The sequence below is a fragment of the Podarcis tiliguerta genome, assembly GCF_965153285.1.
Source record: "Podarcis tiliguerta genome assembly, chromosome: 7".
Lineage (NCBI taxonomy): Eukaryota > Metazoa > Chordata > Lepidosauria > Squamata > Lacertidae > Podarcis > Podarcis tiliguerta.
Genome location: NC_139540.1, coordinates 35,375,926 through 35,390,889, shown reverse-complemented (window position 1 = coordinate 35,390,889; position 14,964 = coordinate 35,375,926). Strand labels below are relative to the sequence as shown.

General features: G+C 36.2%; 1 protein-coding gene across 15 annotated transcripts in view; it reads right to left on the bottom strand.

Moving 5' to 3' along the window:
* Positions 1 to 14,964, bottom strand: part of ASPH (aspartate beta-hydroxylase) — a 93,350-nt gene that overhangs the window by 62,617 nt on the left and 15,769 nt on the right. For 9 of the 15 annotated variants that reach the window (XM_083451047.1, XM_083451046.1, XM_083451034.1 and 6 more), the window contains one exon: positions 13,918 to 13,986. In XM_083451047.1, coding sequence (XP_083307173.1) covers positions 13,918 to 13,986 — 69 coding nt within the window. Of the gene's footprint in view, positions 1 to 1,343; positions 2,008 to 5,496; positions 5,542 to 8,924; positions 10,725 to 13,917; positions 13,987 to 14,964 lie in introns of those variants that run through there. The other 6 variants (XM_083451035.1, XM_083451037.1, XM_083451038.1 and 3 more) reach the window with 2 other exon arrangements.

The following is a 14,964-nucleotide window of genomic DNA, read 5'->3' as shown; positions in this document are numbered from 1 at the left end:
CCTGGTCCTCAGGCCCTATAATACTGCTTTGCAGGAACCTGTCTTTGTGGACAAATTGTTTGTAGCACTAATCAATGTGTTTATGTACTACCTATGTGTGCTATAGGCACAAATCTCCTTTGCTATATGGAAAAGTGACAGTCTGACCTTTGCTGGTGGAATATCAATCTCAGCTGAATGAGAAATGGTTAGACCCACTCATATTAGTTTGGAGTGAAACTTGCCTTGATTGTGAATGGGCTGAGTCCACCTACACTTTTATGGATTTTCTTTTTTAAAAAACTCAGGCTTGTCATAAACATCATTCAAAGCTTGGAAACATCTAGAAGCTCCCCAATCACCAGCTCATTTGCCAGTCTCTTCTCTTTCCTAAAAGCTTTCCCAAAATGTAAGCTGGGGGTGGAAGGGAAAACAGCAGCACCTGAAATTTGCAAAACCCAAGGGCTCTACCTAAATTTGATTACTCATGCAGAGCATTATAAGCTAAGGCATGAGAAGCGACAGAATAGGGCTGGCTTGGCTCACAATGAAAGGATACATTTCAGAAAACATGGAAGAGATGGTCCCAGAAAAACCCACATTGATGTCTAAAATTTAAATTGCATAGGTTTTTTCACATGATCAAGAAAAGCATTATATCTCATGAGAATTCTAAATGTGTTGTATTACTGCAAAAACAAGGGTGAAATATGTTGCTTTTATTTTCATGTCAAAATTGTACTTTGCCACTCATATATGAGTACTTCTTGTGGTAAGACCAGAGACACAAAGAGCTACACAACCATATATTTTCAAACTTTGCACTGATCATAACACATATCCCAATGTCTGTTCAGCACTAGATTTCCTAGATTTTCCCCTCGCCCCAAATGCATTTTTGACACAGTATTCTCCATGTCAAGATAAAAACAGCAAATGGACTTATTCCAAATATCATTTTGGAAAAGATTATATTCAATGTTTATTTAAAAACATATATAATAGTATGTCCTATTTTCTACCCAACAGGAAACAAAATCAGTGCAATCTGTAAAATACAAACAGAGGGGGTAGCAGTGAAGTTATAATTTGAAGTAAATGTTCTTATTTATTTTACACCTGTTCTTCACTTTTTTTCATTGAGCCATTTGAGCTTTCATTCTTCCATGTATTTATTTTCTGAATAGTTGAAAAAGATGTGTTTTGTTGCACTTTCTAGAGTGATATGCATATTGATAAGATATTCCATTGTCCCAAGTGTATAAATTGGATCATGTTCACTGAACACAAAAATAAAAATTGAAAACTAGTCTACCTTATTTCCCCCTAATACTTATACTTCCCAGTGTAAAACAACACTTACAAATATTTCAGTGTTTTATTTTTGTATTAGCCTTATGTGTGACATACTGAGTACCAAAAACATTCCATTATATAAATGATCTCAGTACAATAAGAATGTACAAGACATTATCAGACATACTATGTACAAATTGGAATTTCATAGCAGTCTATCTTATTTCATGCTTACAATTTCATACATATTCTAAGGCTGTTTGTGCAAATGATTCTGTCATCTTGTTTACTCTAACAACCTAAAGACAAATTGCCTTAGTGGTGCTATATTACATTCTCGTGCTATCAGTTCTAACTGAAGCAACATTCAGATATGAAAATAGTATCACTTTACTTTTTTCCTCTTCTCTTCATCCTTTGCTGAGCTATCGGATGCTTTAGAAAGGGCTTTAGCTGTTTTTTTAATTTCTTTCTCTTTGCCACTAGCTGATTCTTTTATCTCTTTATTTTTAAGATTCTTGTCTAACCCTGATCTCTCCTTTTCACCTCTCCTGTCTCGCTTAACCTTTTCAGATTCTTTTTTTGATTTATCATCAGCAACTTTCTTATCCTTTCTCTCCAAGTCATCAACTTTCTTCTTGGTTTTTTTCCTCTCTTCATCTTTGGTTTCCTTCTTTCCTTCTTGCTTCTCTTTCAATTTCTTGGCTGGTTCTTTGATCTCTTTAATTTTTTCTATTTTCCCATTTAAAAAAGGGGAAATGTTCATTAAAGAACACACAGTAAGACACTGGATATTAGTAAACCAAACTCACATTCCAACTTCACATCACAAATTCATAGTTGCAATTCAAAAGAACTTGATCACACAGTATTAGTACTGTCAAAAGATTTGCAGGTAGCAATCCCTACTTGGGATGTGCCAAGGGAAATAACTTTCTATTTTATAGGGCTTCTCAAAACTTATTCTTCAGCATCAGATGAAAACTGTTCTATTTCCCCAATTTTAACAGTATTTAAACAAGTTCTCCTATTTTAAGGGGTTTATGTATTGTAAGTGGCCTCAGAGAAACTGACGTATACCTTTCTTAATTAAATATGTTAAAAGAATTTTCAATTGCTTGAAAAGTGATTCAGCTGCCAGCTTTTAAAAAAACATCATGCCACCTGATGAGCTACTAAATAAAATTAGAAAAGAGATACACTGTTAAATGGAAATCAATGACTATAAAATGTATTTGCCTATTTTTACAAGAGGTCTATAACTGGCATAACCTCCTTATAATGTATCTAAAATTTGCATATCCAACACTGACATCTTGCTCATACTACAGACTTTGGTTTGCACAGTGAAACTCCCCCTTCCTCTCCTGCAGCGCCCTCAAAATCTGTTTGAGAGGATTGGGGGACCCTCCAAAGCACATTTTGGAGGTGCACAGGGAAAGGAGAGGCAAGTAAAAGTCCCACTGCACAAGCAGAACTGTGTTCACTCAGCTTTTATACAATCCATGGATTTTGAGGGGCTGGGGATATCGTAAAAGAGAGGAAGCAGTTCAAACATACGCTGAATTAAATTTGCATACTTTAAAGTCAGGGGTGGGGAAGCTGTGGCTGGAATGATGGAAGCTGTAGTTCAACAATATATGGAGGGCCACAGATTCCTCACCCCTACTTCAATCATTCTGCTACTGTACGTTTTACATCTGCTTGGTCTTTTCTCTTAAGATCTCCTTGACCGCTGCCCTTATGCAAAGGGCAGTGCTATCTGCTATCCTGTACTCATGGGGCTGGATCATTGAACTAACAGAAAACACAACTAATCTCAATTCACAAATGCTAAAACCAGGGCTTTTTTTGTCTAAAAAATGTTTAGGGGTACTCTCATTTTTGTACTCATCTTGAAATACTGACCCTCAATGAGGCGAAAGTTAGAGTCACAAAATGTTTAGGGGTATGCGTACCCCTGCATCCCCCCAGAAAAAAAGCACTGGCTAAAATTAAGCATGAAGTTACATATATTTGAAAAAGATAAGTGAAAAACAAAGTTAGGCACCCCTAGGTGAGTACAGTACTGCAACTCATTTGAAGTTTAAATGGCTGTGACCCCATAAAACAGGAATGAGAAATTTGTGCATGGCCACAACTCCCATCATTTCTGACCCTTGGGCCATGCTGGTTGGAGCTGATTGGAACTGAAATCCGTCAACGTTCGGAGGGTGACAGCTTCTCCCACCCGTTTTATAGGCTAATTTTAGAAATGTTAAACTGACTCCAGAGGTCATGATTTGTAAAGAAGACACTGCATGGAGTATTTCCATTGTGCTGTAAACACAAGATAAAAATAAGATCCTACTGAAAACACCTGATTTTAATGATGACCATCATGTAGACATTTTTTTATTAGAGGCCAAAAATACTATATCGTTATAAAATGGTTTTAAAATAGTTTAGAAAGTTATATATGTAGAGACTTATGAAAATGATTGAGACACACAAATCTGCATTCAGTTTGCAATTAAAACTGACAATATTATTTCAATAGATTAATACTGAAATAGATCTGAAGTATTGTAGCTGCCTTTAATTAAAAAAATATGCTGATACCATAATTAGTGTTTTAATTACATGACAAAAATGCCACTTCAGGTAAAACTCAAATCCAATCAAGTCCTAGCTAATATGGAAAAGAAACCCACCAACACACATGCACACATTTCTGAATTAAATATTCAGGAAATCTTGAGGAAACATGGGGGAGGGAGGATCTGCAGACTGGGGCAAGAATTAAGAACCTGCCAAAAATTCCCCCATTAGGTAATTACCTCTCCTCTTGCAGCCAAACTCTAATGTCAGAAGTAAGTTTGGGGAAAGGGAGGATTCAGGAGGTTCAGGTGTGGTAAAAGCACCCTTCTAGCTGGCCTTTCCTTTCAATATGTTCTTCCAGCTCACATTCTCCAGCAATTGTGAGATTGAGAACAAACATTTGCTAAACATTATTTAGTCCACTCTTCCCAACAAGGGCTTTTCTTCTACACCTGTTTTTAAAAAAACATTTGCGAAGGTTGATTACAATAAATTATTGAGTGATCTACAATCCCTCTACCATGAAGGGAAATAGGAGCAATGCATTTGGAATAAAAATCTTTTAAGATTAGCATTACTAACTTGTTGGGTTCAGAGCATGGTTAATGCTTCATTGCATGAGGAAATGGTTTCTTCTGCCTTGAAAGAGACAGTGGTACAACTGCTCCTAAAGAAACTGGCTCTGGGCCCCTTAGACTGGAACAACTACTGACCAGTTGCAAGTACCTCCTTTTTGAAGGAAGGTGGTAGAGAGGACTGTGGTGGATGTTTTTAGTTTATTGCTGATTTTGCTTTTTTAAAAAGTTCTTAATAGTTGTTATTAACTGGTTTAACCAATAATTTTATTGTTTTATTCTTTTTGTACACTGCTTTAAGATATTTTACAGTGTATAAATTTTAGAAATAAATAAAGCCCTGAGAATAAAAATACTATGATATTACAATGAAACATAAAAAGGGAGCATTTCTCCTTCAACAGGAAGGCACAAACTCTAATTAAGAAAGGCCCAGCATATTTTGAGCAGAATGCTTGAGGTAACAATATGTAAACCATATATTATTTCATATGCCATGCACATTGTAGAAACCTTATCTATCCAAATGATTGAATTATTTGCCCAAAGGCCTTGATCCAAAGACGTGCACTCAGTGATCAGAAATTCTCATGCATCACTGGGAAAATTCAGCTAGAATTCTGCTAGTTAGATATTTGATAAGAAAGACTGAATGTAGCATCCTATTTTTCCTTCCCAGACAGTTGACTAGTAGGAATCCAGTCTTTATATTTGCCCCAGGTTACACATGCCCTGTCCCAAATCCTACAGATTGCATGCACTGCATCAATTTGCACAAAGGATTCTTCATCCAGCAGGAGAAGTATGCAGATCCACACACACACATAGCCTGTAGCTGGATTAGAAATTAAGTTTTTGAAGTACTGTAGATCTAATTACATAGGATGGTGAAGAGCATCCAAAACTAATGCTTTTTTTTGTTCAGTACATTTTGAATGTGAAATCACACTGGTACGAACTGCATCCAGAATTAGTAGACACATTTAACAAGATGGCAAAACACATGCATTTCAGGCATTCATAATAGTGTGCACAAGAGGTCACTAATGCTCCAGTAGCAAAGTACCTTTGACTTTAGCCTTTCTCTTGGCAACCCCTCCTGGTGGCTCCCCTGATTATCATAAGATGAAAACAAGTTACAAACATTATTTTAAGTCTTTAAGATGCTATACACATTGGGGGGGGGGGGGGAGAGAGATGACCCAGTATAAAACAGCACCAAAATTACATCAGACCTTAAAAAAAACTTATACCTGACTGTTCTGTTTTCTGGAAGTGTTCCATTAAACAAAGCTTTCAAAATAAGCCATACACAGGTATAATAGGCCCAGTCTCTCTCATTTCATCAAATATGAAAGCTGTAATTGGTAAGGTCACAGGAAAGAACCTTTTCTATAGCAGTGCCCCAGTAACGAAACTCCATTCTGATGAGAGGGTGGTAAATACATTTTATTCCATTAGACTTTTAGTGTATTGCAATCTTGTTATCTATGGTCTTATTTTATTTGCTTTTATTCTGGCTTTTAAAGCTCTCCAGTTTGGGGAGCTCTTTTAGTCACCACCATCTCAGTTGATCCGAGAACAGTATCTCTCTCTCTCTCTCTCTCTCTCTCTCTCTCTCTATCTCTCTCCGTGTGCGTGTATGTGTGTGTGTCTAATGGGACAGAATGGGAAAGAATTCGGTAATACTGTTGTGTGGGTTTTCTAACTGATGAAAGAGAAAGTGAAAGTTGTATCGCAAAAACAAAGAGAATTCCAAATAAGATTTTTTCATTGGTAATTGGCTCATAAGCTAAACTATCAATTGTGAAAAAGTGCTGTTTGGATTATGTAACACAAAGTAGGGGCATACATAAACTAAAAGGATGCTATCTTATGCTTTAATATTTTATCTGTTTCCAAACATATGGATTCATGTGAAAGAATCTTCAGTACCTAAGAATGGAGTCCATTAGTCCAGTGGAACATTTTGTGGCCATGTTGCTATAAGACTTAAATTAAGGAACACTTGAGTCACAAAACTTTTTAAATGACTTCACTTTGCAGAAAAAGAAACATGATGTTTAAAAAATTGATACATCACAGAAATGAAAGCTTGTTTTCCCCCAGTAAGAATATCCTTTACTCTTACTAGTTTTATGAATGATATTTGCATTCAGCATATATTACTAGACTAAAGCGAGCTACATACGACCATTCTCGGGCTATGCCTTTGGGACTGTCTGCACAATTGATGCATTTGGAATATCATACCTCAGCTTAATAATCCGAAGTTGAACAAGGTTCACACACTTGCACAGAGCCGCTTCACTCTTTCCTTTGTGCAAGTGGGGAAGCAAGCTAGGAAGATTTCTAACGTCCAAACTAAGGAACAATGGTTCCAAAAGGATTTCTAACGTAATGGTTCCAAAGGATTTCTAACGTCCAAACTAAGGAACAATGGTTCCAAAAGAAGACCTCATATTGAGCAAACTTTAAAACATGTATTTATATACTGGCTTGGTAGGAAACTAAAGCTTGTTAAAACTTTCTAAACTCAGATGCAACAGAAAGCCGTGTGTAACTGCTGCTGAGGTAGACCAAGTTCAAAATGCTATAGCGAAGTGGGCCATGCACAAATGCAGGTACTGACCATATAAAAGGAGATTTGGGACTGGTTTTCCATATGAACAAGAACTATTACTTCTGAATACTAGCTTCTAATCCTAAACATGCCACCTGACTGCCTCAGCTGACTGGGAACAGCTACCATTCGGCTCCTTCCTTCCACAAAGTACCTACTGCAATGACCATTCTACCTTGTCACTGCATAACTTCATTATTCAACCAGTTTTCAAATTACAAAGTGCAGTTCCTTTAGCTACTGCTTTCCATAGCAGGGTGGTCGTATGATGTTGCCAAAATGAGTGAGTTAATACCTGAAGGCTTTCTCTGTCTTTCCTTGATAATCTGAATACTATTGTGCAACTGTGTGACTGTGTTGATACTTGAGTTTGCCTGTTTTCTTCTTCCTTCCTTTTGAAACATGTACCTGAGACTGAAGACATTATTTTAAACTGAAAACCATCTTGAGTGCTTTGGTAGGAAGGTGGAGCATAAAGATAAAATAAAATAATAAGCATGCTGATTGAAAGAAGATTTCAAAATACTGTACTAGATATAAACTGTAGATCTAAACTGAAAAGATCCAGTGATACGCTATTAAGTTACTGGTTTCTTTTGACTATCATGCTCTCAAAGACCTTAGCAAGCTGTGAAGATAAGCCCGTAAAAGTTAATAGCCTACAAAAATAATTACTAAGTCTGCTTTTTATTCATAGGAGTAGCACTCTGGTCCCACCTCCGCTAGTCCTCTTTTATGAATAAGAAGCAGGCAAGCAATAAATGTAGGCTAGAAATATAGCAGGCTAACATAGCCTCCTCTCCCCGCCTGCTTCTTTTTATGCTGGGTGCAAAGGAAAAATAGCCTCACAGAAGATGCCTCCTCCCAATTTTCAGTAATCCCCCTCTTCCCACTTAATCTGGCGTGTCACAGCCTACTCCATTCAGCAATGTACACCTCAGGAAAAACTTTTGTAGGGACAAATGGAGAGAGAGCTTACACCCATCCTCTTCCACCAGCATTTCTCTGGATTCAAACGTATATGCTTTCCCTTTATTTCCTTTTTATACAAAAAGCAAAAAACAAATGAACTTTAGATCAGATCGTAAACAAGGTTACCTCAAACATGACTGAAGTTTTACCATTTCATCACCAATGGAATGTGGAAGTGGTATTAAAGGTCCAGAAGTTTTAAAAACATTGGGCAATAAAAAAACAAACTTGTTAACAAAACATTTAGACAAGCAAATCTTACGAATACATTTTTTTAAAAGACAATCACTAATCTAGTCCCTGAAATAAACTCCACAGCTGAACCATTATTGCTGTTATTAGATAATAGAATACAAATTTTGTCTAACATTTATTTATATGGTCCTGCTCAGATGTTTATAACTGTGAAACCTATTTCCAGTAAGAATTAAATTTTAGCCACCAATAATGAAGGGTCTGAAATCTGTTATATTATAGCCATGGGTCAGCTATAGCAATCTATTATTTTAGAACAGCCTGAAGTTTAGCAAAATAAATAAAACCAATGAAATCTCCACTTCCTCACCTTTGCTTCAAAACTGAAACACAATTGTTCAGATTATGTACCCCACCCCACAGCAAAGAACAGAAAAAGTAACTGAAAAGAAAATGAAATCTCTTGCTGAACATCTGGTGACAAAGGACAAAGGCTGTTTTGCCCCACAAAGCCCTGAATTATTGGTTGCCATATTATGAGTCACTGCCCTTTTCATCAGTCTCAACTAAATAACTTCTAACTCATACTATCAGGTATACAAAACTATTTTTAGAGAAGATAACTCCAAACAAATGAAGGTACATTCCTTGCAAGCTCTTCAAGATTTTCAAATTCTTTTCTTACTATACTGTGGTATCCAAAAGTTATCATTAATTTATTCCACGGTGGCTAAACATACAAAGTATATAACATTTATCAATAAAAAACCACTGTTTTAATATATTTCTACAACAGTTATGCCCAACCATTTTACAAGATATGGACTTGCTTTGCATCAGATACAGTTGAGGATGGTCACAGAAATCCAGGGTTCAGCTCAGGTATTTTTATTTGGAACAAATAAAATGCAAAGTGCATCTTCTGCAAATTATTTGCACATTGCTGCCATAGCAAAAAAGCAGAAGTTTGTGCAAAATGTAAAGCAGCTTTTTCACATTATGTGCTCAATATTATGTCAGGCAAGCTTTGAAAATCCATAGAACTCTTCCTCAGGCTGTAGACTTTACTTGATCACTTTACTTAAACACTCACATTTATGAGTCATGAAAGTTTCTATCAAATGTACTAATTCTGAGACAAACAGTGCAATTCTATACATATTTATTCAGATGTAAGCTCCATTGAGTTCAATGGTTGCTACTTATAGAAAAGTGTGCAAAGGACTGCAGTCTAAGGTTTGATCAGCAATATCAGATCAAACAAGCCTAAGTATTATTCAGCAGTGTGCATGAAATACAGGCACTAGATTTGATCATGCACACACACACACCACAAAATTTTGCACACATATCTGTTCCAGAAGGTTAATTTGCTCCACACAAAGCTGGGCATGGAAACTTGCTGAACTCAGGCATTTGTATAATCAGTCCCTTCACTATGAGATGGGGGGAGGGTGCGGCGGAGCAGAAAAATCAAAAAGCAAATCTGAGTCAGCCATTCAGTTTAGCAAGACATAAAAGACAGTTTGCAGTTATCAGCTTTAATTAGTTGAATATTACAGGAGAAATACATATTTACAGGTTCTCGCTTTCAAAAAATGTCCACTAAATTTTTACAAACAAATCTGCCTTTAAGAGATAAAATAGTATATAAAGAAAATAAGAATGAAAGCTTCATTTCAAAATATACAACAATTGCATGCTATTTCTTTCATATAGTAAATGGATTTACTAACGTAACAAATTTGAGTAACCTCAGTATTCTGCTCTATAAGTCTGTAAAAGCATGTAATAAATTATAAAATTAAGGAATAGTCATTGGTAGCAAATTCAAATAATTTCAGTAATAGTTTTCTTATTTAATGCAGTAATAGGCAGAATCTTAAAATATAAAATATAAATATATACATAATTTGTCAATCATGCCAGAATAGTCTATAGTAATTTAACATTTTATTAGAAAGGTGAATCATTTAAGGGTTAATAGTGTAGGTTACTACCATAGAGCTTGTGCAGGTTAGTGCTAAGAATACACAGCACAGGTTAGTGCTAAGAAAGCACAAACTGACGCAAAGCCATACAGAAACCAATCATACTACTGAAGACACTTTTGTCTTACCCCAGTCTCTCTCTCAAAAAGGCTTTTTGACAAGTGAATTACATCACATGGCTGATATGTCCGTTGAGGGTAAGGGGTTACATCAGGTTTTACCCCAGTAGCCTGTTGCATTTTGATAATTGAACTTGACCCCTGAACTAAAGTCATTGGTTCTGTAAATCCACAATAACACATGTCTTTTTTCCCTGAACCCCTTCATTCTGTGACGTACCATCAACATCATCTGCAGCATCGCTCTCTTCTTCTTCTATGATTTCAAAAGGAGTCATTACATCATAGAGAAATGAGAGGAAACCATAAAACCAATCAGAACTTTCCTCTGCTAAAATATTAAGGACTTCCTCAAGTGAATCAATATTTTCATTATTGCCATCTTTGGTCAAGCCTACACAAGAATAAAAGGAAAGAGAGAGAGAGAGAGAGAAGGTAGCAGTTAGGTGGAAAAAAAGAAATTGAAGTAGAAGGATTTAAGAGAGCCTGTTTCATGTTCAGCAGTCTAAAACAGTATGGTTAAGAAAATTAGTAAAAAGAAATCTGGAAGTTTTAATAAGCACCCAAGAAACAAACCATTTGAAGAAATTGAAGAAATACTGACAAAGACATATTCCTACTACTGGCCTTGCCAAGATGGTTGATTATTAGAGGCCACTAATGGGGAGAGGATTAAACACATGCAAAAAGCACCAAAAGCTGTAGCCTTTCCTCACAGAAAAGGTGCCTCAACAACTTGTATCATTTTGGTTCTAACCCTTTCCTCACCTTTTCAAGCAATATATTCTATTGATATTGAGTAACTAGAACTGTACACAGTAGTTCATAAAGTGCCACAGAATTATATCAAGAGATTGTGATCTCTTGATATAGCAGCTCTCTAAGGTAAGAGTTATCCCAAACGGGATGCACTCCAGCCTGACCAATTTCCCTAAGAAATTTGGGGAAATTGTTCTACAATCTTTATGAGCACCACTTCAAACACTAGCAGCCTAGTTTCATTGTAATTCAAGTATAGCCCCTCTCTTTTGCATGCATGGCTTTTATTAAGTGTTCCCCAATGTTTAATAAATCTAAATAATTCTTCCTGACATTACCGTGTCATTCAAACCCCTCCCATCTTTCCATGTTGCTGGCCTTCTGCATGAAACAGGTAGCATTCCTGAAAATGCCATGTCCCTGCACTTCAACATTCTACCTAGCAAGCTAGGTTTTATTAGAGTATCTCATAACCACTTTTAACAGTTTGTTATTGGTGTAGAAAACTGCCATCTTCCACCCATTATTTATATGGCAAGGTGCAAGGCAGGTGCAAACCCATCACAAACTCCTCTCCCCATACCCTTAATTTGAAAGTCTAGCACTGCCAAAGATCCCCCTTCTCTGGAAACATATCCTAAGCGCAAAAGCATATTGGTTCAGTAACCAAGAAATGAGTCCTTTCTAAAGGATGATTTTGTTGTTGTTTTTTCCTTGCAGAATTATATAAAGCAGTGATTGAGAATTAGAAAAACCTTGATCCCCATTATAGCTGCTTATTCCCTTTACTGGGAAAACACTGCTGTCAGATTGCATTTATCTTGGAACTACAGACTGAAGAAGAAAGAAAAGGAGAAAGCAAATGGGTGTCTGTAACCCAAAGCTTGATGTTTTATTATGTTTCGATATATGCTGTAAGCCACCCAGAGTGGCTGGCGAAACCCAGCCAGATGGACAGGGTATAAATAATAAAATTATTATTATTACTGCTACAAAAAATGAGCAATTAATAAAGTAAGGGTAACACCCCTAAAATCACACCAGCAAGGCTGTTTTAGGAGATGAAGAGATAGACGTACCTTGTGAGGGAGACAAAGCTTTCGTTATCCTGCTCATATGAACCAGTCATAGTCATGGACTGGGGAGTACCTGATTTCTAATTACATGTACATCTATGAAACAGTAGCATGATCGTGTCTTTACAACTGTACAGTTCTTTTTTATGTCAGTTGCAAAATAATGTTACCACTAAAGACTAGGCTCCTGAACCAGTAAATTACTGACACCTGCCCAAACAAATCAATATTCATTCTCTCTCTCTCTCTCTCTCTCTCTCACACACACACACACACACATCTCATCTTATCGTCCAAAGGTCTGCTACTCAACGTTTATGTATTTTTTTTAACATAAAGCCAAAGTTTGGCATGTACAGGTATTGGATAAGCATCTTGGTGAACGACTAAATCAGTATTGTTCATATTATTCGTATATAATATACAAAGTTCTGAAATGTAAATCTTGAAACTGGGGAAAGAATTAATCACAAATAACGATGATAGCACCTGCCTATTATCACTCCATCACCCCTCAGGGGTTTTTTTGGGGGAGGGAGTTGTTTATGCTGTATAGGTTATTAGTCGACTTATGAATGGAGGAGATTCAGGGTGTGTCTGAATATATTGATTTCTATGCTATCTGTACATTGTTAAATCACAAGTAGTCAGAATACATAAAAGCAATTTGGGTTAAAGGTTGTACATGATCAAATGAATTAGGTATCTGAAGTCACAGGAATATATTTGCCCAGTGCAGCGACAGAAACCAAATTTATTAAGTTTCCCAGACAAGCTGAAGATCTTAGAGAACATCTGAATGTTAAATCAATATCCCTGTACTAAAAGGAAGCAACACAGAGCCTTTAAACAGCATGTCAATATAGCATAAAAATGCCAAGATATAGGTAATTATTTTTATTTGAGAAAGGTCCCAGGACTTGTTCTCTTCTTCTTTTAGTCTTTTCTCCACTTCTAGACTTAATATCCCATTCCACTTCCAACCTATGTAATTCCTCTTATTAATCTAGTATTATACTATTCACCTTTACAACCTAGCTATTCAAATCAGGTGCACTGTCCTAAGTGCCCTTTTCCCTCACGTCTCACTCTGTAGACTGGCCTTTGCAAAGTCCTCATCCTTTTCTGTCTTGTCAATCTTCTGGCTTTTTAGGTACATCTTGCTACTTTTTCCTCTTGATTTGCCTTATATAGGTCTTCTTTCCAGTTTTACTTCAATTATATCTTGGGTTATGTGCTTCAGTATGTTTGACAATCAAACTTCACACTTTACATCAGTTCTCATCCCTCTTAAATCTTATGCTTTTCTCTTCTGTTTTCGTTTTCATTGCATTGCATGACTGTTTCTCTGTATAAAATGGTTCCAGTGCTCTTTTACACCTTTTTCCCTGATGGAACTCAAGGCGGCTTAATAGGCTTAAGGACTTTAGGATTTCTGACCAATTTTTCTCAGGAATCTTTTATACAGGTACCTTAAAAAGTTTTAAACATATTATCACTTTAAACATTTATCGTATTAAATGTTTCATATTGTATAAGGAAACAATAGGACTACAGGAATACACTGTGCTGTGCAACATAATTTCACCAATATTAAGCAATTACTGTGATTATTTTAACACTTTGGGTTACTTTTTGTTTAAAAATACATATAATAAATAATGGTATTGTGAAATTTTGGAAACCAGATTCATTATTTTAATGCTGCAACAGAAGGTAATGTTTAAGACAGTTTTAGAAGTGTCTACTTGCCTAGCAAAGCCTTGGCATCTTCCACATCAAAATCTCCATCTCCATCAGCATCATAGATCCCAAGTTTTCCTACAGCAGGGACAGAAAGAAACTAATTCAGTAATCTATTTCTATATTAATCTGTTGAATGTGTGATGGAATGTAGCAAGAAATCATGAGCCTCAACATTTTATAAAAGATGTCATTCCAAAACACAGATGCAAGCTTACTAACTGTTTTGAGATGATATACATTTTTTTTCCAAATAAACAAACCAAACTCCTTAAAATATAGCGTATCTTTCTGCAAATCTGAAATCCTTTTGGATTGCTAAATCAGCACTTCATTACCTGCTAGTGTTTAAGGAACTGTAACAATTTTGTATCTGAAATGACTATGCAAGTCAAGTGACACAATGGCTGTAATCCTGCTACATTCACATTAGTGGAAGTTATGGGACTGGCTTTTTAATAGGAACAGAATTGCACCTAACAGTTCACTAAATAGTATTTATCTAGATTCCTGGAATAGTATTTGTTTAAGAAAAAAGAACTCAAAAATCTACTGCTAAGTGCTCCATGACAATACTTCATAAGCAGCATATCAAAAACAATGTTCAATGCATCTGTTTCAGACAGTAAATTGGTGTACTCAGGAATAATGCAGATGCATGCAACATAGAAATATTCCTGCTGCTATGGAAATTTGCAATTGCTGCATTTGGGATACTGGCAGAGCCATAGCCCTAAACACTCAAAAGAAATTTAGGCAGAAGCAATTTCAATCAGAGAAATGCATGCCAAGCTGGCTGATACAGTAGATTAATTGCTAGAAAATCCTAAAAGTTGGAGAGCATAGTTTGAGCTCATTTTTTGCCACGGCTTATTGAACAAGGCAGAAGCAACAGTCATGCGGAGAAGAAGCTAAAACAGAGTCCTGCCAAGGTGGTTGCTCAAAGTGCATATTTGTTTTATCCCAAACAACAAAAATCAAAATATCCAAGAATGAAACTGAAAATTCTAGCAACACATTCAATTGTTATACTGAAAATAATATAATAAACCAGCA